Below are 25,103 nucleotides of genomic sequence, written 5' to 3' on the forward strand. Positions count from 1 at the left end.
TTTTGCTTCCCTTGACTATTCTTTTCTAGTTCTGAAAGTTGAATTGTGATTTTTCTATAAGAAAATAAAATGAGAGGCTAAGTAAGTGGATTGTCCTGGATCAGAAAACAAGCAGGATTTGAAAATACTTAGTTAAGCCTTACATTTGAGTGGTAAATACTATTTTTGCATGATGATTTTTCAAAATTATTCATCATTCATAAAACAGAACCAAGGACATTTTGAATTTAACACATAAAGCCATGAGTTCTCTAAACTCATCTTTATAACCATGTTATAGTTTAAAACTAAATACATGGTAAATCTGAAAATAAATTCCTGATACCAGAGGTTGTAAAGGTAGCTGAGTATAATCTACATTTATGTTAATTTTGGTCCATGTATTTTTATTTGAGTTAGTTACCAATATTTAAAATTTGAGAAATTTCTCAATTCCAGATTATGATATTCTCTTGAAATTTTGAAATCAAAATTCTCACAATTCAGTAAACCCTCTTGGTTAGAACTGAGTGGCACCTGCCAGCTTTAGGAGGTGTGTACAGAGAAAAAATTCTTAGATTTTCTGTTTCTTTGTCAGAAAAAGCCTAGTTCTTCCCTGCTGTGTTTTTCTTCCTCATGAGTCTCCTTTATTCTCACAATGAACACTTCATTTCTGACATTTGTGGAGGAGGTTCCCCCCCCCTCCACCAAACAATTCTCCATGATACCAGCTGGGTGTTTACGATTCAACTCAATTCTGACACTCTACCCAGAGATAGAACCGGATTCCACAGGCTCAGGGTTCGGACCTACAAGACTGCCCTCCCCCTTCCACTTCAGATGCTAGCGTCAGACTAGGTTGTTACCTGTACTTCCGACTAACCAGCTACAGATTAGAGATTTCAGTGACCCACTCCTTGGGTTACATTAATCTGCAAGAACAACTCACAGAACTTGGGACAGCACTTACTTACATTTACTAGTTTATTGAAGGATATGATAAAGGATGCAGATGAGCAGCCAGATGGTGATACATGGGGTGAGGTCTTGGAGGGTCTTGAATGAAGGAATTTCTGTCCCATTTCTGGGAGTTGGTTGGACTGCATCACCCTCCAAGTGTGTGTGTTCATCAACCTGGAAGCTCTCCAGACTCCCTACCATTACATGATCAATTATTTGGTCCATTTCTAGCTCCTCTGCTCTCTCTGCAAGGTGGGAGTAGAAGCTGAAACTTCCAAGCTTCTAGTCATGGCTTGGTCTTTCTGGTGAGCAGTACCCATTCAGGAGCCCTTCAGGATCCCACCCAGAATCGCCTCAATAGAACAAAAGAAGCTCCTAGTGCACTTAGGAACTTATAAGAGTTTCAGGAACTCTGTGCCAGAAAACTAGGTAGAGACCCTATATATATTTTTTCCACTGTCTCACAGGAGGGAAAATACTTTCCCATCTGCCAGAGTCCCACCTGGTCACACAGCACTAGCCTGACCCCTGGCAGTGTTCAAGTTTCCAATTTCTGCTTTAGATACTAACTTTTAAAATGTTTGAAAAATCCCTATGTACTTGATTCATGACTGTGTATTACCTGTCCTTTTATGATAAATAATTTTAAATCGACTCTTACTTTTACCTAGTTTCTGTTAGTTTTTTTTTTTTATTGAGTTGTAATACCGCCCACTTTGCTCACCACTTATATGAAGCAGTTCCGTCAGTGACTAGTTTCTGTTAATCTGACTATTCTCACGTCTACAGGTCAGTAAAACTGCCTTTGGAAGATGGATCATTTTTTAATGAGACAGATGTCATTTTTCCCCAGTCATTGCCCAAGGATCCTATCTATGGACCTGTGCTCCCTGTGTCAGCCATTGCCGGACTCGTGGGTGAAGAGGCAGAAACTTTCAGGGTAAATGACCTGGCCCCTCTCCTTGTGTGCCTGTTGGCTTTCATGACCATCCCATGAGATAGGCAAGATAGAATCTTCCTGGGTTTTATTACAGATTAACCCTGGAGACCCTGAGAGATGAAGGCTCTGGAGTTCTGAGTTTGAGTGACTAGGAAGATGATGGCCCTTGCTAACTGAAGCAGGAGGCCCAGCTGTGATTTCCGTGTTGGACATACTGACTTTGGAGTGCTGGGTGGCATCCAGCTGGAGATGCCAGGTGGAAGCAGGCAACGTGGACCTAGTGTCAGAGAGAAGGCAGGGCTGGAGACGAAATAAGTTAGAGTCATTACTGCAGAGAAGATAGTGGGAGCATGGAGCATGGGGTGGGGGAATGGGTAGGAGGGAAGGGAGAGAGAAGGTGTCAGGGAAGAGAGCCAGCAAGGAAAATGTCTGCAAAAGACAGGAGGAAGAAGTGGAGTCTGAGGAGGAACAGTCACAGAAATAGGAGAAAATCCAGGAGAGAATGCAGCCCTGGAAAACAGTGGAAGAAAGTTTCATAAGGGAGTTGGCCAACATTTACTCTTTTTTACATTCAACAGATACTTATCAAGCTTCTTGTGTATAACAGTCACAGTTTTAGACAACAGGGTCATGTGGTGACCAACTAGGCATAGGCCTACCTCTCGGAGCATCCGTTCTATTAGGGAGAAAGAGACAACGACATCAGTACCAAAAGTTCAGTTCAGTTCAATTCAGCCGCTCAGTCGTGTCCGACTCTTTGCGACTCCATGAACCGCAGCACGCCAGGCCTCCCTGTCCATCACCAACTCCCGGGGTCCACCCAAACCCATGTCCATTGAGTCGGTGATGCCATCCAACCATCTCATCCTCTGTCGTCCCCTTCTCCTTCTGCTTTCAATCTTCCCCAGCATCAGGGTCTTTTCCAATGAGTTAGCTCTTCGCATCAGGTGGCCAAAGTATTGAAGTTTCAGCTTCAACATCAGTCCTTCCAATGAACACCCAGGACTGATCTCCTTTAGGATGGACTGGTTGGATCTCCTTGCAGTCCAAGGGACTCTCAAGAGTCTTCTCCAACACAACAGTTTAAAAGCATCAATTCTTTGGCGCTCAGCTTTCTTTATAGTCCAACTCTCACATCCATACATGACCATTGGAAAAAACATAGCCTTGACTAGATGGACCTTTGTTGGCAAAGTAATGTCTCTGCTTTTTAATATGCTGTCTATGCGAAGAGTCAGACACGACTGAGCGACTTCACTTTCACTTTTCACTTTCATGCATTGGAGAAGGAAATGGCAACCCGCTCCAGTGTTCTTGCCTGGAGAATCCCAGGGATGGGGGAGCCTGGTGGGCTGCCATCTATGGGGTCACACAGAGTCGGACACGACTAAAGCGACTTAGCAGCAGCAGCAGCAGCAGGTTGGTCATAACTTTCCTTCCAAGGAGTAAGCGTCTTTTAATTTCATGGCTACAATCACCGTCTGCAGTGATTTTGGAGCCCCAAAAAATAAAGTCAGTCACTGTTTCCACTGTTTCCCCATCTATTTGCCTTGAACTGATGGGACCCAATCAATCCATCCTAAAGGAGATCAATCCTGGGTGTTCACTGGAAGGACTGATGTTGAAGCTGAAACTCCAATACTTTGGCCACCTCATGCGAAGAGTTGACTCATTGGAAAAGACCCTAATGCTGGGTAGGATTGGGGGCAGGAGGAGAAGGGGACGACAGAGGATGAGATGGTTGGATGGCATCACCGACTGGATGGACATGGGTTTGGTAGACTCCGGGAGTTGGTGATGGACAGAGAGGCCTGGCGTGCTGCAATTCACGGGGTTGCAAAGAGTCGGACACGACTGAGTGACTGAACTGAATTGAACTGATGGGACCAGATGCCATGATCTTAGTTTTCTGAATGTTAAGTTTTAAGCCAACTTTTTCACTTGCGTCTTTCACTTTCATCAAGAGGCTCTTTAGTTCTTCTTCACTTTCTACCATAAGGATGGTGTCATCTGCATATCTGAGGTTATTGATATTTCTCCCAGCAATCTTGATTCCAGCTTGTGCTTCCTCCAGCGCAGCGTTTCTCATGATGTACTCTGCATATAAGTTAAATGAGCAGGGTGACAATATACAGCCTTGATGTACTCCTTTTCCTATTTGGAACCAGTCTGTTGCTCCATGTCTAGTTCTAACTGTTGCTTCCTGACCTGCATACAGGTTTCTCAAAAGGCAGGTCAGGTAGTCTGGTATTCCTATCTCTTTCAGAATTTTCCATAGTTTATTGTGATCCACACAGTCAAAGGCTTTGGCATAGTCAATAAAGCAGAAATAGATGTTTTTCTGGAACTCTCTTGCCTTTTCAATGATGCAGCAGATGTTGGCAAATTGATCTCTAGTTCCTCTGCCTTTTCTAAAACCAGCTTGAATGTCTGGAAGTTCACGGTTCACGTATTGCTGAAGCCTGGCTTGGAGAATTTTGAGCATTACTTTACTAGCGTGTGAGACGAGTGCAATTGTGTGGTAGTTTGAGCATTCTTTGGCATTGCCTTTCTTGGGGATTAGAATGAAAACTGACCTTTTCCAGTCCTGTGGCCACTGCTGAGTTTTCCAAATTTGCTGGCATATTGAGTGCAGCACTTTCATAGCATCATCTTTCAGGATTTGAAATAGCTCAACTGTAATTCCATCACCTCCACTGGATTTGTTTGTAGTGATGCTTCCTAAGGCCCACTTGACTTCACATTCCAGGATGTCTAGCTCTAGTACCAAAAGTAAAGAGATACAGTAAATCATTGCAAAACATGGCAAATGTTACAACAGGATAAATGGGAGATGGGGGTGGAGGTGAGGGAGAGATTAACATGCTGCTCAAGAAAGGCCTCTGGAGAGATGACTCTGAAGGATGAGGGGGCATTCCTCCTGCTATAAGCAGGGTGAAGAGTGTTTAGGCCGAGGGAACTGCATGTGCGAAGGTCCTGGGGAGAGAAGAGAATTCAGATTCTTGAGGAGCTGAGAAGAGAATCCTGTGGCTGGAGCACAGTGAACAAGGGGCTGGGGAGTAAGGCACAGTGACGGTCAAGAAGGAGTCTGGGAGCAGAGAGTGACACCTGCAGAATCTTTGGGATGAAAGTAAGGAGCTGGATTCTGCTGCACCTCTGGAACCTGCGTTGTGTGAACACTTGTGTGAAAGCTCCAAGCCAAGGAGAATGGAAGTAGAGGTTCCCAAATGCTTTTGACCACTGCAGAGCATTAAGCTACAGATGTTTCAAAGAGTTCCATGTGATAATTAGTTTATGAAAGTCTCTGGCAAGCAAAATTTGTATGCTTATAGTATTTCTTCTAAAGGATGACAGTTATTCACTTTTCCTGATTACATAAGGTAACTAATTCCTGTTAGTAGTACAAGTCTTAGCCTTGGAAATGGAACCACACTCAGCCACAGTGGGGCAGCAAAGTAAAAACAAACATACCAGCCTTCAAGATTTACAACTGGAAAATATGTTTCTGTGTTTAGTTTTTGATACCAAAGAAGCCACATTTTCAACTATTTCAACCCCATCATTCACCCTGTGTACCAACTTCATGGATCCTACATAAAGCATTTAAAACTCAGGCAATTGTTCTTATCATTTAAAAAATGTCAAGTAAGAGAAAAGATTGTATACGTTTAGTATTTCCTCTAAAGGATGACAGTTATTCACTTTTTCAAATTATAGAAAATAGCTAATTCTTTTAATAGTACAGGAAATACCTATGCTTTTAATAGTACAGAAATGCCTTCTTTAAATACTTAAATGTGGAGTTACCATTTTTAAAAAATGCTCATAATAAACAGACATATTTCTTTCCTAGGACTTTTGTAACTCAATACATTTCAATTTTTTTCCTGAAAACAGAAATTTAATATTGAAGTTTGACATCTCTAAATTATACAGGGACTGTTACTAAAGCCATTTATTTTACATTTAACTTAGAAGTCAATTTTGCCACTATTTACTTCTTTCATCTTATAGATAAACAAGGTGAAAAAATTTGCTAACACATTGAGTAATGTCTATATGAGTGAAAGTGTAACTAAACTGAGATCTCACATATCTTGATTCTATTCCTTTGAGTGAAATTTCTTGTGGCCCAGTACCAATGGCAAAGAAATTAGTAAGGATTTGACCTATTTAAAGGTCTTAAAAATTGACAAATGTGGATTTTTATAAAATTACAAATATTAAATACTCCCCTTATCTCTCTTATAGCTAACACTAGAAAAGCACATAATGGGTCTTTAAATGGGCCAGCATCACCTTGCACAACTTATTTGGGGCATTAGAAATGGTATCCAGTAGTAGCATGGGGGAAATCAAAGGCAGATGTTATCTGGGCAGAAATTGGATCCAAGACAGTGAATTTAATATGAAGTGTCCAGTTTTCTTTTTCCATAGACCTTGAAAAAAAATTGCTAAATAGAAATTTCTCTTAAAGCTCAAGTATTCTGGTACATATTCAGATGCTTACATTTTCTAAAGCAATATTAAGTTGGGCTTGAGTATTTTATGTTTGGTGTTCAAGTAGTCAAAATGTTTGATTCCAGAGGACTGAACAAGGATATGGTGTTACCAACAAATACTTTTAAACACTGTCGGCACCTTTTCTTTTAAAATTTTCAATTTCCATAGTTGAAAATTATTCTTTCTGCTTACACCATGTAATACCACATACATTTTTAAATGGCGCAGAACATATTTATTGATGAAAGAAAATAATAGGAAGATAAGCCCAGGTTTATTTTAAATAAAGCCACACGCAATACTAGTTTAATATACTAAGGCAAGAAAATTCCAAAATCCTCACCCTCTGAGGCATATATATTCACCAACACTGTGAGAACCAGATATGTGTGGTTTTTAAAAAATTTTCAAGTTAATTGCCATACTAGGAACAAGTCTTTCTTTTTGTGATTTATAGTCAAAAGTCATCAAGACAACCAGGCAACTTTTAAATTATGATGATTAAATAATGGTAGTCAGTAACTCTTTTCCCTCTGAGTCAAATCTCAGTTAGATACCACAAAAATGTCATTGATCAGCAACAGTTTAATCCTTTTGAGTGATTTTGTCCTTTTTTTTATGCCCACTGGGTGGCCAAATTGTGACTCAAGTCTTATTTTCTTTTTTTTTTTTTTTTTTTTTTTTTTTTGAAGCTTGTGCCCTTTATTTTTTTTTTTTTTTTTTTTTTTTATAAATTTATTTATTTTACTTGGGGGCTAATTACTTTACAATATTGTAATAGTTTTTGCCATACATTGACAAGAATCAGCCATGGGTTTACATGTGTTCCCCTTCCCGAACCCCCCACCCACCTCCCTCCCCCTCCCATCCCTCTGGATCATCCCACTGCCCCGGCCCCGAGCCCTTGTCACATGCATCGAACATGGAATGGTGCTCTGTATCACATATGACAATACACATGTCTCAATGCCATTCTCCCAGAACGTCCCACCCTCACCTTCTCCCTCAGAGTCCATAAAATTGTTCCATGCATCTGTGTCTCTCATTCTGTCCCGCATATAGGGTTATCGTTACCATCTTTCAGATTCCATATATATGCATTAGTATACTGTATTGTTGTTTTTCTTTCTGGCTTACTTCACTCTGTATAATGGGCTCCAGTTTCATCCATCTCAGTAGAACCGGTTCAAATGTATTTTTTTTAATGGCTGAGTAATATTCCATTGTGTATATGTACCACAGCTTCCTTATCCATTCATCTGCTGATGGACATCTAGGTTGCTTCCATGTCCTGGCTATTGTAAACAGTGCTGCGATGAACATTGGGGTACACGCGTCTCTTTCAATTCTGGTTTCCTCGGTGTATATGCCCAGCAGTGGGATTACTGGGTCATATGGCAGTTCTATTCCCAGTTTTTTAAGGAATCTCCACACTGTTCTCCATAGTGGCTGTACTAGTTTGCATTCCCACCAACAGTGTAAGAGGGTTCCCTTTTCTCCACACCCTCTCCAGCATTTATTGCTTGTAGACTTTTGGATAGCAGCCATTCTGACTGGTGTGAAATGATACCTCATTGTGGTTTTGATTTGCATTTCTCTAATAATGAGTGATGTTGAGCATCTTTTCATGTGTTTGTTAGCCATCTGTATGTCTTCTTTGGAGAAATGTCTGTTTAGTTCTTTGGCCCATTTTTTGATTGGGTCATTTATTTTTCGGGAATTCAGCTGCAGAAGTTGCTTGTATATTTTTGAGATTAATTGTTTGTCTGTTGCTTCATTTGCTATTATTTTCTCCCATTCTGAAGGCTGTCTTTTCACCTTGTTTATAGTTTCCTTTGTTGTGCAAAAGCTTTTAATTTTAATTAGGTCCCATTTGTTTATTTTTGCTTTTATTTCCAATATTCTGGGAGGTGGGTCATGGAGGATCCTGCTGTGATTTATGTCGGAGAGTGTTTTGCCTATGTTTTCCTCTAGGAGTTTTATTGTTTCTGGTCTTACGTTTAGATCTTTAATCCATTTTGAGTTTATTTTTGTGTACGGTGTTAGGAAGTGTTCTAGTTTCATTCTTTTACAAGTGGTTGACCAGTTTTCCCAGCACCACTTGTTAAAGAGGTTGTCTTTTCTCCATTGTATATTCTTGCCTCCTTTGTCGAAGATAAGGTGTCCATATGTGCGTGGGTTTATCTCTGGGCTTTCTATTTTGTTCCATTGATCTATATTTCTATCTTTGTGCCAGTACCATACTGTCTTGATGACTGTGGCTTTGTAGTAGAGTCTGAAGTCAGGCAGGTTGATTCCTCCAGTTCCATTCTTCTTCCTCAAGATTGCTTTGGCTATTCGAGGTTTCTTATATTTCCATACAAATTGTGAGATGATTTGTTCTAGTTCTGTGAAAAATACCATTGGTAGCTTGATAGGGATTGCATTGAATCTGTAGATTGCTTTGGGTAGAATACTCATTTTCACTATATTAATTCTTCCAATCCATGAACACGGTATATTTCTCCATCTGTTTGTGTCCTCTTTGATTTCTTTCATCAGTGTTTTATAGTTTTCTATATATAAGTCTTTTGTTTCTTTAGGTAGATATATTCCTAAGTATTTTATTCTTTTTGATGCAATGGTGAATGGTATTGTTTCCTTAATTTCTCTTTCTGTTTTCTCATTATTGGAGTATAGGAATGCAAGGGATTTCTGTGTGTTAATTTTATATCCTGCAACTTTACTATATTCATTGATCAACTCTAGTAATTTTCTAGTAGAGTCTTTAGGGTTTTCTATGTAGAGGATCATGTCATCTGCAAACAGTGAGAGTTTTACTTCTTCTTTTCCTATCTGTATTCCTTTTATTTCTTTTTCAGCTCTGATTGCTGTGGCCAAAACTTCCAAAACTATGTTGAATAGTAGTGGTGAAAGTGGGCATCCTTGCCTTGTTCCTGACTTTAGGGGAAATGCTTTCAATTTTTCACCATTGAGGATAATGTTTGCTGTGGGTTTGTCATATATAGCTTTTATTATGTTGAGATATGTTCCTTCTATTCCTGCTTTCTGGAGGGTTTTAATCATAAATGGATGCTGAATTTTGTCAAAGGCTTTTTCTGCATCTATTGAGATAACCATATGGTTTTTTTCTTTCAATTTGTTAATGTGGTGTATTACATTGATTGATTTGCGGATGTTAAAAAAACCTTGCATTCCTGGGATAAAGCCCACTTGGTCATGATGTATGATCTTTTTAATATGATGTTGGATTCTGTTTGCTAGAATTTTATTAAGGATTTTTGCATCTATGTTCATCAGTGATATTGGCCTGTAGTTTTCCTTTTTTGTGACATCTTTGTCTAGTTTTGGAATTAGGGTGATGGTGGCCTCATAGAATGAGTTTGGAAGTTTACCATCTTCTGCAATTTTCTGGAAGAGTTTGAGCAGGATAGGTGTTAGCTCTTCTCTAAATTTTTGGTAGAATTCCGCTGTGAAGCCGTCTGGTCCTGGGCTTTTGTTTGCTGGAAGATTTCTGATTACACTTTCGATTTCCGTGCTTGTGATGGGTCTGTTAAGATCTTCTATTTCTTCCTGGTTCAGTTTTGGAAAGTTATACTTTTCTAAGAATTTGTCCATTTCTTCCAAGTTGTCCATTTTATTGGCATATAGCTGTTGGTAGTAGTCTCTTATGATCCTTTGTATTTCTGTGGAATCTGTTGTGATCTCTCCATTTTCATTTCTAATTTTGTCGATCTGATTCTTCTCCCTTTGTTTCTTGATGAGTCTGGCTAATGGCTTATCAATTTTGTTTATCTTCTCGAAAAACCAGCTTTTAGTTTTGTTGATTTTTGCTATGGTCTCTTTTGTTTCTTTTGCATTTATTTCTGCCCTAATTTTTAAGATTTCTTTCCTTCTACTGACCCTGGGGTTTTTCATTTCTTCCTTCTCTAGTTGCTTTAGGTGTAGAGTTAGTTGATTTATTTGGTTTTTTTCTTGTTTCTTGAGGTACGCCTGTATTGCTATGAACCTTCCCCTTAGTATTGCTTTTACAGTGTCCCATAGGTTTTGGGTTGTTGTGTTTTCATTTTCATTCGTTTCTATGCATAATTTTATTTCTTTTTTGATTTCTTCTGTGATTTGTTGGTTATTCAGAAGCGTGTTGTTTAGCCTCCATATGTTGGAACTTTTAATAGTTTTTTTCCTGTAATTGAGGTCTAATCTTACTGCATTGTGGTCAGAGAAGATGGCTGGGATGATTTCAATTTTTTTGAATTTACCAAGGCTAGATTTATGGCCCAGGATGTGATCTATCCTGGAGAAAGTTCCATGTGCACTTGAGAAAAAGGTAAAATTGATTGTTTTGGGGTGGAAACTCCTGTAAATATCAATTAAATCTAATTTGTCTATTGTATCATTTAAAGTTTGTGTTTCCTTGTTAATTTTCTGTTTAGTTGATCTATCCATATGCGTGAGTGGAGTATTAAAGTCTCCCACTATTATTGTGTTATTGTTAATTTCCCCTTTCATACTTGTTAGTATTTGCCTTATATATTGTGGTGCTCCTATGTTGGGTGCATATATATTTATGATTGTTACGTCTTCTTCTTGAATTGATCCTTTGATCTTTATGTAGTGTCCTTCTTTGTCCCTTTTCACATCCTTTATTTTAAAGTCTATTTTATCTGAAATGAGTATTGCGACTCCTGCTTTCTTTTGGTCTCCGTTTGCATGGAATATGTTTTTCCATCCTTTCACTTTCAGCCTGTGTGTGTCCCTAGTTTTGAGGTGGGTCTCTTGTAGACAGCATATATAGGGGTCTTGTTTTTGTATCCATTCAGCAACCCTTTGCCTTTTGGTTGGGGCATTCAACCCATTTACATTTAAGGTAATTATTGATAAGTATGATCCCGTTGCCATTTCCTTTGTTGTTTTGAGTTCGTGTTGAAACATCCTTTCTGTGTTTCCTGTTTAGAGAAGATCCTTTAGGATTTGCTGGAGAGCTGGTTTGGTGGTGCTGAATTCCCTCAGCTCTTGCTTGTCTGTAAAGCTTTTGAATTCTCCTTCATATCTGAATGAGATCCTTGCTGGGTACAGTAATCTGGGTTGTAGATTATTCTCTTTCATTACTTTAAGTATGTCCTGCCATTCCCTTCTAGCCTGAAGGGTTTCTATTGAAAGATCAGCTGTTATCCTTATGGGGATCCCCTTGTGTGTTATTTGTTGTTTTTCCCTTGCTGCTTTTAATATTTGTTCTTTGTGTTTGATCTTTGTTAATTTGATTAATATGTGTCTTGGGGTGTTTCGCCTTGGGTTTATCCTGTTTGGAACTCTCTGGGTTTCTTGGACTTCTGTGACTATTTCTTTCCTCAATTTAGGGAAATTCTCAACTATTATCTCCTCGAGTATTTTTTCATGGCCTTTCCTTTTATCTTCTTCTTCTGGGACTCCTATGATTCGAATGTTGGGGCGTTTCATATTGTCCCAGAGGTCCCGGAGGTTTTCCTCATTTCTTTTGATTCTTTTTTCTTTTTTCCTCTCTGCTTCGTTTATTTCCATCATTCTATCTTCTACCTCACTTATCCTATCTTCTGCCTCCGTTATTCTACTGTTGGTTCCCTCCAGAGTGTCTTTTATCTCCTTTATTTCATTATTCATTCTATATTGATTCCTTTTTATTTCTTCTAAGTCCTTGATAAACATTTCTTGCATCTTCTCAATCTTTGTCTCCAGGCTATTTATCTGTAACTCCATTTTGCTTTCAAGATTTTGGATCATTTTTATTATCCTTATTCTAAATTCTTTTTCGGATAGATTCCCTATCTCCTCCTCTTTTGTTTGGCTTTGTGGGCATTTCTCATTTTCCTTTACTTGCTGAGTATTTCTCTGCCTTTTCATCTTGTTTAGATTGCTGTGTTAGGCGTGGCCCTTCTGTATTCTGGTAGTATGAAGTTCCTCTTTGTTGTGGAGGTTCCTCACTGCGGTTGGGGTTGGACAGGTGGCTTGTCAAGGTTTCCTGGTTGGGGGAGCTTGTGTCGGTGTTCTGGTGGGTGGAGCTGGATTTCTGCTCTCTTGAGTGTAATGGAGTGACCAGTATTAATTTTTGAGATGTCTATGGATTTGGTGTGCCTCTGGGCAGCCTGTATATTGATGCTCAGGTCTATGTTCCTGCGTTGCTGGAGAATTTGCGTGGTATGTCTTGCTCTGGAACTTATTATCTCTTGGGTGGAGCTTGGTTTCAGTGAATTTATGGAGGCTATTGGATGGTCTCTTATTAATTAATGTTTCCCCTGGCTTTCAGTCTTATTCTTGCAGTAGCCTCAAGACTTCTCCTTCCATACAGCCTCAATAATAAAACTTTTAGGTTAATGGTGAAAAGATTCTCCACAGTGAGGGATACCCAGAAAGGTTCACTGAGTTACATGGAGAGATGAGGTGGGGGGGTGGGTTGAGGTGACCAGGAGGGGAAGAGGGGAATTCAAATGTGGAGAGAGCAATCTAGCCAGTAAGCACTTCCCTCTGTGCTTTCCACAGTTTGGAACCCTCAGAGTGATTCACAGAGATACATAGAGAGGGGGGAGGAAGGTAACAGAGGTGAGCATGAGTAGAAAGGGAGGAATTAAGAGGGGAGAGAGAGATCTGGGCAGTATCCTGTTCCTGAAGTGTTCTCCGGTACCCAGAACACCCTCAGAGATTCACAGAATTGGGTTGAGAAGAGAAGGAGGAGGGTGGGAGATAGAGGTTCCCTGGGGGAGAAGAAAGAGCATCAATAGGGGGAGAGAGTGATCAGGCCAGTGATCACACTCCTGAGTAAAAATGGGTCCTAAAGATTGGGTTCTTAAATGTACAAAGTTGATATCAAATATGTAAAACACAGATTAAAAATCTAGAGTAGAGGTTAGACTCTTATAAAACTTACAATCTAAAAAAAAAAAAAAAAAAAAAAAGAAAAAAGGGAACAGTGTAAAAAGAAAAAAAAAACAGTAAAACAGTAAAAAAAGAAACAGTAAAAAAATGTAGAACAGGAAAAAAACATTAAAAAAAAAAAAAGAACACAAAAGGTATAAGATATATGTATGTAGTTTGCTTCAAAAATAGGGTTTTTTTTTTTTTTGCAAGTTAATAGTGTGTTATGAAAATGAAAGTTAAAGGTGTAATAGAGGACTTGAAGAAAAAGGAAAGAAGAGAAAAAAAAATTTTTTTAATTAAAAAAAAAAATTAAAAAAAAAAATTAAAAAAAAAAAAAATAGTAAAAAATATATATATCCCGGACTTTCTCTGGAGCTGTTGTGAGCAGTGTGGGATCTGCTCAGTTTTAGATAGATCCTTATTCCTGCTTATACTTTTCAAGATCTGTAGGTCCTTTTTAGTGCAGTCGGTATTAGCTACAGGGATCTTAATCTGTTGGCCTGTCCCTTCCAAAGCACTTCCCTCTGTTTATTTGGCTTCTGTTTGGAGATCTCTTCAGTATCTAATTTCCGCCCTGCAACAAAGCGGTGGAGGTGATCTCTTTAGGTTCGCTTGTTCAATCGTGCTGTGGGGAGGAAGGAACACTGCAATTCTGGCGTGTGTGTGGTAAGCTCGCAGTGTCTCGGCCGCACTGGGTTCGCCCCCGCTCACGGCGTGTGTGCTTTCCCCGTCTACCCTGCTCAGGCTTCAGGTTACTCGGCCGGGGAGCGGGCCCTGAGCTGCGTGCACTTCCCAGGACTAAGCCGCTCAGGTTCAGGCTCCCGGTTACTCCACAAAGGCGCAGACTCGATTTTGCCCGCGGCTTGTGCCGTTCCCGGTCGGAGCTGCCCAGGCGGCCAGGAGTTTGGCGAGGGCGCTGTCCCCTGTTGGGGCGGTGCGGCTTATCACCTCCCTGGTCCCCGCCTCGGTTTACGGGCGCGCCCGGCTCCGGTGTGCTTTGTGTCGGTTCTGGGGAGCTGGTCTCTGGCTGCGACCCTCCCGGCTGCTGTCGACCCTCCGGGATCTCAGGCAGTCTTTGCTTAAAAACTGGGAGCCTGTTTGCAGTTTGGTAGGGGGTGCCCTCTCTGGAGCCGAGTTTGCCCCTTTCCGGCTCTGGCGGGCCCCGCCTGCCCGCTGTGTCCGGCGGGGGATGGCGCGGTCCGCAGCCGGCTAGCTCTCCTCTGGTATCGCTCAGTCCTTTGTTCTGTGAGCGGGCCGGCAGTGTCTTAGAGTTGGGCTTTTCGCGGGATAGTTCTCTCTCTCTCTCTCGCTGTCCCACAGTTTAGGTTACTATCTCACGTTAGCTCCCTCAGATTGCCCTCGGGGCACTCGGGCCCGGTCCTTACCCTAGGCAATGCCTCCCGCTCCTCTCCGTTCAGCCCCCACTTGCTGGTGGCGGATGATGCGAGCGTCTGGGGTTCTTTGCTGGGAGTTGCTTTAGGCACGTAATCTGTCGATTTTATTTATTTTTTCCTCCCAGTTACGTTGCCCTCCGAGATAAAAAATCCTCCCCCACACCCGCCGGTGAGAGGGTTTCCTGGTGCTTGGAAATTCCTCCTCTTTTACGACTCCCTCCCCGGGACGGGTCTCCGTCCCTAACTCTTTTGTCTCTCTTTTTATCTTTTATAATTTCTCCTACCTCTTTTGAAGATAATGCGCAGTTTTTGTGAAAGCCTGACGTCCTCAGCCAGCCTTCAGAAGTAGTTTTGTGAAGTTTGGTCAGCGTTCAGATGTTCTTTCGATAAATTTGTGGAGGAGAGAGTGGTCTCCCCGTCCTATTCCTCCGCCATCTTCTGCTCTCCCCCAAGTCTTATTTTCTAAGGATTCAAGACTATGAGAGCATGAAATAGACCAACCATACATTAAAGATGACAAGATGACCTATCCTTTAAAAAACTTATAATGAGAAGGGCTTCTATACATGAAGCACTTCTGCTTTCATATTTCATTCAGTTCAGTTCAGTTCAGTTCAGTCGCTCAGTCATCTCCGACTCTTTGCAACCCCATGAATCACACCACTCCAGAACTCCCTGTCTGTTACCAACTCCCAGAGTTTACCCAAACCCGTGTCCATTGAGTCAGTAATGCCATCCAACCATCTCATCCTCTGTCGTCCCCTTCTCCTACTGCCCCCAATCCTACCCAGCATCAGGGTCTTTTCCAATGAGTCAACTCTTCGCATGAGGTGGCTAAAGTATTGGAGTTTCAGCTTCAACATCAGTCCTTCCAGTGAACACCCAGAACTGATCTCCTTTAGGATGGACTGGTTGGATCTCCTTGCAGTCCAAGGGACTCTCAAGAGTCTTCTTCAACACCACAGTTCAAAAGCATCAATTCTTCGGCGCTCAGCTTTCTTCACCATCCAACTCTCACATCCATACATGACCACTGGAAAAACCATAGCCTTGACTAGACGGACCTTTGTTGGCAAAGTAATGTCTCTGCTTTTAAATATGCTGTCTTGGTTGGTCATAACCTTCCTTCCAACGAGTAAGCGTCTTTTAATTTCATGGCTGCAATCACCATCAGCAGTGATTTTGGAGCCCAAAAAAATAAAGTCTAACACTGTTTCCACTGTTTCCCCATCTATTTCCCATGAAGTGATGGGACCAGATACCATGATCTTAGTTTTCTGAATGTTGAGCTTTAAGCCAACTTTTTCACTCTCCTCTTTCACCTTCATCAAGAGGCTCTTTAGTTCTTCTTCATTTTCTGCCATAAGGGTGGTGTCATCTGCATATCTGAGGTTATTGATATTTTTCCCGGCAATCTTGATTCCAGCTTGTGCTTCTTCCAGCGCAGCGTTTCTCATGATGTACTCTGCATATAAGTTAAATAAGCAGGGTGACAATATACAGCCTTGACATACTCCTTTTCCTATTTGGAACCAGTCTGTTGTTCCATGTCCAGTTCTAACTGTTGCTTCCTGACCTGCATACAGGTTTCTCAAGAGACAGATCAGATGGTCTGGTATTCCCATCTCTTTCAGAATTTTCCATAGTTTATTGTGATCCACACAGTCAAAGGCTTTGGCATAGTCAATAAAGCAGAAATAGATGTTTTTCTGGAACTCTCTTGCTTTTTCGATGATCCAGCGGATTTGGCAATTGATCTCTGGTTCCTCTGCCTTTTCTAAAACCAGCTTGAACATTTGGAAGTTCACAGTTCATGTATTACTGAAGCCTGGCTTGGAGAATTTTGAGCATTACTTTACTAGCGTGTGAGATGAGTGCAATTGTGTGGTAGTTTGAGCGTTCTTTGGCATTGCCTTTCTTTGGGATTGGAATGAAAACTGACCTTTTCCAGTCCTGTGGCCACTGCTGAGTTTTCCAGATTTGCTGGCATATCAAGTGCAGCACTTTCACAGCATCATCTTTGAGGATTTGAAATAGCTCAACTGGAATTCCATCACCTCCACTAGCTTTGTTCATAGTGATGCTTTCTAAGGCCCACTTGACTTCACATTCCAGGATGTCTGGCTCTAGGTGAGTGACCACACCATCGTGATTATCTGGGTCGTGAAGATCTTTTTTGTACAGTTCTTCTGTATATTCTTGCCACCTCTTCTTAATGTCTTCTGCTTCTGTTAAGTCCATACCATTTCTGTCCTTTATCGAGCCCATTTTTGCATGAAATGTTCCCTTGGTATCTCTAATTTTCTTGAAGAGATCTCTGGTCTTTCCCATTCTGTTGTTTTCCTCTATTTCTTTGCATTGGTTGCTGAGGAAGGCTTTCTTATCTCTCCTTGCTATTCTTTGGAACTTTGCATTCAGATGGGAATATCTTTCCTTTTCTCCTTTGCTTTTCGCTTCTCTTCTCTTCCCAGCTATCTGTAAGGCCTCCTCAGACAGCCATTTTGCTTTTTTGCATTTCTTTTCCATGGGGATTGTCTTGATCCCTGTCTCCTGTACAATGTCACGAAGCTCTGTCCATAGTTCATCAGGCACTCTGTCTATCAGATCTAGTCCCTTAAATCTATTTGTCACTTCCACTGTATAATCATAAGGGATTTGATTTAGGTCATACCTGAATGGTCTAGTGGTTTTCCCTACACTCTTCAATTTAAGTCTGAATTTGGCAATAAGGAGTTCATGATCTGAGCCACTGTCTGCTCCTGGTCTTGTTTTTGCTGACTGTATAGAGCTTCTCCATCTTTGGCTGCAAAGAATATAATCAGTCTGACTTCGGTGTCGACCATCTGGTGATGTCCATGTGTAGAGTCTTCTCTTGTGTTGTTGCAAAAGGGTGTTTGCTATGACCTGTGCGTTCTTTTGGCAAAACTCTATTAGCCTTTGCCCTGCTTCATTCTGTACTCCAAGGCCAAATTTGCCTGTTACGCCAGGTGTTTCCTGACTTCCTACTTTTGCATTCCAGTCCCCTATAATGAAAAGGACATCTTTTTTGGGTGTTAGTTCTAGAAGGTCTTGTAGGTCTTCATAGAACCGTTCAAGTTCAGTTTCTTCAGCGTTACTGGTCGGGGCACAGACTTGGATTACTGTGATATTGAATGTTTTGCCTTGGAAACGAACAGAGATCATTCTGTCGTTTTTGAGATTCCATCTCAAATGACAGTTCTCTCTCTGTCCACTTCCTTCACTCCATCAGGAAGAACAAATTGCTTTCTTGTAGGTTCTCTTGTAATATTTAAATACTCTTCTGCTATGGACTACCATGGTTTTTGATTCTGGTGTTTATTGATACTACTTCTCCCTCAATAGGTGACTGTCCTGTTGAGAAGAGGGATAATCTTAGCAATACAAGAGATCTCTCTGGTACAGTACATGATAAATAATCAACACCCAGAAAATATTTGTGGAAATACTAATTATGCAAAAATTTGTATCAGTTGGAAATCCAGTAGAATAATTACTTTGGCAGGGCTACACCTGCTTTACTTTTCCTAAGTTAAAGAGCAGTATATGCTATTTAAATAATTGAGTATTTATTACAATGGTGCCCTGCATTATCAACAGTTTTGAATGGAAAAAATGGCTATTTGTATGTGTTTGCCATATTCCCCAACCATGAGACCTATTCCAACTTCCCCAGCTTTATTTTTCTCTCACAGCCCTTTCAACACATATTTTATTTATGTATATATGTATAATTTTTTTCCTTAATTTCTTTTTGCTATGTTTTCCCTCACCAGGATTAAGTCCCATGAGGGTAGATTTTATTTATTTATTTATTTGGTTTGTTTTGTTCATTGCTACATCCCTGTGCTTAGAACAGTGCATGATATGTAAATATTTGGTAGATGAATGAACAAATGAATGAAATAAATATGGATCTCTCAAAGAATATAAGAATTCTATTTGGCCATTAGCTTATTAAAAATGGTTTCTGTTCCTATGGGTATAAGGATGCCTAAAAAAAACAAAGACGTTATGTTGTAGCTAATGCAATTCTAAATAATAATATAGCATTAAAAAAAACCTCAGATAGTACTAAATGTTTTGTTATAAACAAATATGTAAATAGATACATAAAAGTAAAGTATAGTATGTTTGACTTGTTTAAATAGAAAGGAAAGAATGCCATGCTATGTTACTTTATAGTACCCTGAATTCAGAATCTTAATCAGTGCTCTGGGGAGCAGAGGTGAGGGCGTGTGTCCAAAATATTTTACTCTGGGAAGATAACCAGGTGGTCCAGGACTTACAAGGAGGCCTGCTCTGTGTGGACAGAAAGGGGGAGTGGCCTCTCCCCTGCTGGACAGAGTGTTTAAAGCTACAGGGGTCATAACACTGAGATATTATCATCTAAGGCAGAGATCAGCAAACTATCACCTGCCTTTATATGACTTCAAGCAAGCTAAGACGGTCCTTTTTACATTTTTTTTAAGTGTTTAAAAAAAAAGAAAAGGATATAACAAAGACCTATGTGGTCCACAAAGCTTATTTTTTACCTAGTCCTTTACAGGAAAAATTTGCCATAGACCTTTAGTTTTGGTTCCCAAAGCCAGTTTTTCTTCTAGGTACGTTCCATAGATTTTGTGCATTTCTCTCTGAGTCTTCCATGGAATCAAAGTCAAGTAGGATGTTTCATGAACTAGAGAGGCCTTGAGAACCAGACCAGGGGTCCTCTTCTCATTCTCCATTACAGAGAACTAAGCAGAGGGTTGAGGCCAACCACTCCATAGAAAATTCACATTCATGTCCCCTGCCATGAACCAGGAGGGAAAAGGTTGACCCAAATCTTCCTCAGATGGGGTGATTTTAGCTAAACAATGGCTTTCTTAGATCCAAGATATCAAAAAGTCCACCAAGAAACAGCGTACAAATTATTACTCAAGACTTTTGCAAAAAAGCCTATGACACTAGAACTCGCAGTGTGTTGGCAAACACTCCTAATATTTTTCCTAGAGAATTAAAATGTAGAGAGAGAAATGGAGCAGGAAGGAGTTCATTTAGCTCTGGGTAAAGGCAGGACCAATAAATGCATGCAGACACATATTAATCTGCTTTCATCTTGAAAATTGTTTTTGTTGAGTATTTCTCTGGCTCTTAAGCCACGACTGTTGTCTTAACACAAGGTTTTAAATCTTTCCTTGAAGCCTAAAGACGATCTGTATACTTTGCTTCACCCAACTATGCACTGCTGGACTCCAACAAGTGACCTATACGTTGGCTGTGAAGAGGGTCACCTTTTAATGGTTAATGGAGAAAGCTTGAAGGTAACTGTGCTTAATAAGATAGAAGACGGACCACCAAGGGGTAAGAAACTGCTTTGCTTCATCTTCCCGGAAGTGTAGCCATTGGCGATGGTTTTGCACTTGACAATGGATGTTTTGTTCCATATTTTTCCCTTTCTAGAGACACCTTTGATTCCTCCTTCTTCTTTATCCTCTAGTTAGTTACCGAGTCCTCTGGATGTTCCTTTTAGCTACCTATATTAAGTGTTCTATGCGCTAGACTTTCTACTCTCACTATATATACATATTTCACATAATCCTTAAAAGAAGTTCATAAGGAAATACATTTTTATCTTCATGATATAGATGAAGAAATGGAAACATTAAGAACTTAAGAAACATGCCCAAATTCACGTAACTAGTAAACTACAGAGCTGACACCTGAACCCAGACAATAAGACTTCAGAGTCCAAGTTCTTACTATGCTGTATCCTTTTGCATACATAGGTGCTCAGTTGCTCAGTTCTGTCCGACTCTTTGTGACTCCGTGGACTGTAGTCCACCAGGCTCCTCAGCCCATGAAATTTTCCAGGCAAGAATACTGGAGTGGGCTGCCATTTTTTACTTCAGGGTGTGTTCCCCACCCAGGGATCAGACCAGCATCTCTTGCGACTCCGGTGGCATTCACAGGCAGATTCTTTACCACTAGCGCCACCTGGGAAGCCCTCCTCATAATATGCCTGTTTAATCAGCTAATATGCCCTTCCCTGCCTTCCACAGTAACTCTTTCTCCACAAGACCTTCCTTTAGGACCAACCACCATCTTGAAAATTACTTTCCATTGCGTCAGTAGCATTTCTGAGAGAATCTGATCTGCTCTCCTTAGATCAAGTGTCCACTCCTGGTCCCATCAGAGTTGGCCTGGGTCAGAGAAGCCAATATCACCTTGTGTGAAGCTACACATAGACACTTTGAGAAGGAAGTCTTACCAGGGCAAGTTCTCCAACCTGACCAATGCACTTTCCACTCTAATTCTTATTCTTTCGACCTTGATTTCTGCAGCAACCGAAGAGCTGATTTCATTGAGCTTAATCCATAGTTGACCCAAACCAGGCATCCCATCCCTGCCAAACTGCCCTTCTTGAAGACCATTTCCCACATTTAACTCAAGGACGACTATGGCTTAATTTCAAGCCCTCTCTGATCTTTTCTTACCTGTGCCATTAATATTATTTCTGACTACTCCCTAGTATGAGTTTTCTGATTTAGCCAGTCATTTCTTCCCATCATTTCACAGACATTTCACAGCCAGCTCATTCCCTTATCACCTTTCACTCTGAATCCTCCAGTTTCCAGCTCAAACAACATATCCTACAGAAAGTCTTCCCCATGTATACGTCTTCATATACTCCCTCTCCTGTTCCCTGACTCACACTCCACTGTGAAAGTGAAGCCATTAGGTTCAGCTTTCCTCCCCCAGGCTGCCACACTCCCCCACCTCACTCTTCCCATTGCTCCCATCTGTACTCTCCAGGCCCGGGCCACCCTCTGATCTCATGTTCACAATGCCATCCCTCAGCTCTCTAAAAAAGAAGTCTCTCTTCTGGCCTGTCATTCCAGTTTCACCTCTCCCACTTGAGCCTCATAGAAGTTCTCATCATTCCTGTACTCTCTCTAAATTCTGCCTGCTGGCATTGGGAGTTACCTTTGTCTAGGATGCCATGTCTTTCTCTCTACCAAGTGAAATTATCCATTGTGGAGCCTCTGTGTCCTCACCCCAACCTACAGGCAAACTCAGGTGCCCCATCTGGGGTTCTGTCAGACTCACATTTTTGTTGGAGCCTCATCCTCTGCTGTTATCAGAATATAATGCCTCCTGTGCCTGACTGTCCTTCCCAGTCAGTCAGTTTAGTCACTCAGTCGTGTCTGACTCTTTGCAACCCCATAGACTGCAGCACGCCAGGCCTCCTTGTCCATCACCAACTCCCAGAGCTTGCTCAAACTCATGTCCATTGAGTTGGTTATGCCATCCAACCATCTCATCCTCTGTTGTCACCTTCTCCTCCTGCCTTCAATCTTTCCCAGCATCAGGGTCTTTTCAAATGAGTCAGCTCTTCGCATCAGGTGGCCAAAATATTGGAGTTTCAGCTTTAGCATCAGTCCTTCCAATGAATATTCAGGACTGATCTCCTTTAGGATGGACTGGTTGGATCTCCTTGCAGTCCAAGGGACTCTCAAGAGTCTTCTCCAACACCACAGTTTAAAAGCATCAATTCTTCGGCGCTCAGCTTTCTTTATAGTCCAACTCTCACATCCATACATGACTACTGGAAAAACCATAGCTTTGACTAGATGGACCTTTGTTGGCAAAGTAATGTCTCTGCTTTTTACTATGCTGTCTAGCTTGGTCATAGTTTTTCTTCCAAGGAGCAAGCATCTTTTAATTTCATGGCTGCCAGTCACCATCTGCAGTGACTTTGGAGCCCCCCAAAATAAAGTGTGTCACTGTTTCCATTGTTTCCCCATCTATTTGCCATGAAGTGATGGGACCAGATGCCATGATCTTAGTTTTCTGAATGTTGATTTTTAAGCCAGCTTTTTCAGTCTCTTCTTTCACTTTCATCAAGAGGCTCTTTAGTTCTTCTTCACTTTCTGCCATAAGGGTGGTGTCATCTGCATATCTGAGGTTACTGATATTTCTCCTGGAAATCTTGATTCCAGCTTGTGCTTCATCCAGCCCAGCATTTTGCATGATGTACTCTGCATATAAGTTAAATAAGACTGTCTTTCCCACTAGTCATCAACTTTGAAGTTAGGAACAGTGACTTCAACTTTGGCTCTATAGTTTAATCCCAGAGATTGCTAGAGGGTAAATTGGCACCTCTTTGTGTTTGTAAAGTGAATTATAAAACAATATTTCTCATTTCCAAATTCCTATTTTGTGATGTTTTATACAATTTAGGACTTAGTTGTATATAGTCTTTTTTTTTAGCCATACCAGCATATGGGATCTTAGTTCCTATGCCCCTTGCGGTGAAAGTTGAGAGTCTTAACTACTGGACCTCCAGGGAAGTCCCTGTATGTAGTCTTTTATTACTCACTAATTCCGTCCTATATACTATTTCTTATCATTTTCATGATACATATATTAAAATACTTCCAAATAAATATTTTCTATCTTCTACAATGTGGAGGACACTGGTGCCTTTGAGTTGATATAGGTGGCAAATATATAACCTCATAATCAACAGCCTCAAGGTATTTATATTTTATTAAAGAGAATAAGACAAGTCGACAAATAATTGCAGCCAGAAAAATCAAGATGTGAGGAAAGCATCATAAAGTGCTATGGGAATTCAGATGAGAGAAAAATGCCAAATTAAGTCATGTTGTAGGTGGCATTTGAAATAGCCCTTAAAGGATAGGTTCACAGGCAGAGATGAGGGTAGGTGAAATTTTGGACAATGGTATCTGTGTAAACAAGAAAACATGGGGGAGGTTGAGAAACAAGAAGTTGTCCAGTTTGTCTGGAGCATCAAGTGTTATGCATAAATAGTGGGAATAAAGGGACATCTAAGTGATACCACACCTGACCTTGAATGTCTGACTAAGGTGTTTATACCTAATCCATATGACAGTGGAAGGACATCAACTCCTGAGTGGAGATGTACCCCAATTGGAACTGTGCTTGCGGACATAAATTATCCATAGTTTAAGAAAGGAGTAGCTATAAGCAGCAGGCATCTAGACTAGGCCAGAGTCACAGCAATGGACTCTGGTGGCAGCTGGATTAAAGAGAAGGAACTACTGGGAGGTGAACAGTCTTTGGAGGAAAGGGCACTATGCATCTTAGCATCTGGCAAAATGCTGAGCAGGTAGTATGCAATAAATAAAAGTCTGGCAGCTGTCTCTGAGCCTTTGATCTTGTAGTTCTTGCAGTTTATCTACATAAAAGCTAGTGTGCTTTTTGTGACTTTCCCCCAGGGCAATATTTTATTAATAACAAAGATCTTATAAATCTTTTTTTATTTTTACTTTTTAAAATCCACTATGTTTTATTTATTGAGGTACAAATTTACACGCCATAAAATATGCAAACCTTAAGTATACAGCTTAATAATGATATAGTTTTTGTCTTTTTTTCCCCTGGCCTCTTAAAATCTCTGATAATTTCTTTCCTTAAAAAAGGAAATATATTTACTATATAATTCCACAGTGTTGCTCCCATAGATCTGATGATACAGAACATAAAAAAAAACTTGTGTAATTTATCATTAGTCATTGATTTATCATTATCATCAGTAATCATTGCAAAGCAGCTTTTATTCTTTATTGTTTGAGAGGCATCATAGCACATATTCTGATAGGAAGTTGATCTGTAGAAAAAGGAATTACAAAGAAATGAATAGTCCTAGTAAAGCAAGCGAAACTAGTTTACTCTGTATGGCACTTTTAATTATGTGTCACCTGTTTTACTTTGTTTTTCTTTCCCAAAGTTGAAAGAAATCTTATCAGTCCAGTCACCATGGCGTATCAGAAGGGAGGCGTGCTTGCTTCTGGAATTGTAATGTATTTTTTCTTCAAAATTAATTGCTTTCAAGAAAATATATAAACCCCTGAAGCTAACACAATGTTGTAAATTAACTATACTTCAATTAAAAATGGTTAAAAAAATTTGAAAATAGAAAAAGAAAATATACAAAATTTCTATTTGCTGCCATTTACTATGATGAGCCATAATATGTGATATCAAGTTCTGTCAGTTTAGTAATTAACATTCTTTTTTCAGGGGATGCTATTGTAAAACTTTTTATTACAGATAATATATATATATATATATATAAAATTATAGAAAACATTATAGTGAACTATCATATGTCTATCTTATTGCAAATAAACAAAAATAAAATTAAAAAATCCACCACCCCAAAACATACACACACACACACACACACACACACACACACACACACACACACTCTCAAAGGAGTCAAGTCTTCCAGAGTTCACCAACCAGTAAGTGGAGAAGCTGGAAATTGAACCCAAGCATGGTAAACTCCAAAGTCCTTTCTCTCATTTTTTAGGGCACACAGCTTCAGTAAGTAAGAAACGGGGCCAGACCATGTTACTTTTCCATGTTGTTGTAATCAATGCTAAGGT

The 25,103-nt window shown here is 40.3% G+C and overlaps 1 protein-coding gene across 15 annotated transcripts in view; it reads left to right on the plus strand.

Moving 5' to 3' along the window:
- The window catches only part of CFAP43 (cilia and flagella associated protein 43), a 111,355-nt gene that overhangs the window by 17,155 nt on the left and 69,097 nt on the right, over positions 1 to 25,103 (plus strand). For 9 of the 15 annotated variants that reach the window (XR_014069218.1, XR_014069224.1, XM_081543413.1 and 6 more), the window contains 3 exons: positions 1,729 to 1,879; positions 19,866 to 20,025; positions 24,440 to 24,507. Coding sequence is in view for 13 of the 15 variants with exons in the window: in XM_081543413.1 (XP_081399539.1) it covers positions 1,729 to 1,879; positions 19,866 to 20,025; positions 24,440 to 24,507 (379 nt within the window). In the remaining 2 variants the exon portion in view is untranslated. The remainder of the gene's footprint in view (positions 1 to 1,728; positions 1,880 to 19,865; positions 20,026 to 24,439; positions 24,508 to 25,103) is intronic. The other 6 variants (XM_081543468.1, XM_081543457.1, XM_081543490.1 and 3 more) reach the window with 3 other exon arrangements.

Source organism: Giraffa tippelskirchi, chromosome 2, assembly GCF_054371585.1.
Source record: "Giraffa tippelskirchi isolate mGirTip1 chromosome 2, T2T-mGirTip1v1.2.pri, whole genome shotgun sequence".
Taxonomy (NCBI): domain Eukaryota; kingdom Metazoa; phylum Chordata; class Mammalia; order Artiodactyla; family Giraffidae; genus Giraffa; species Giraffa tippelskirchi.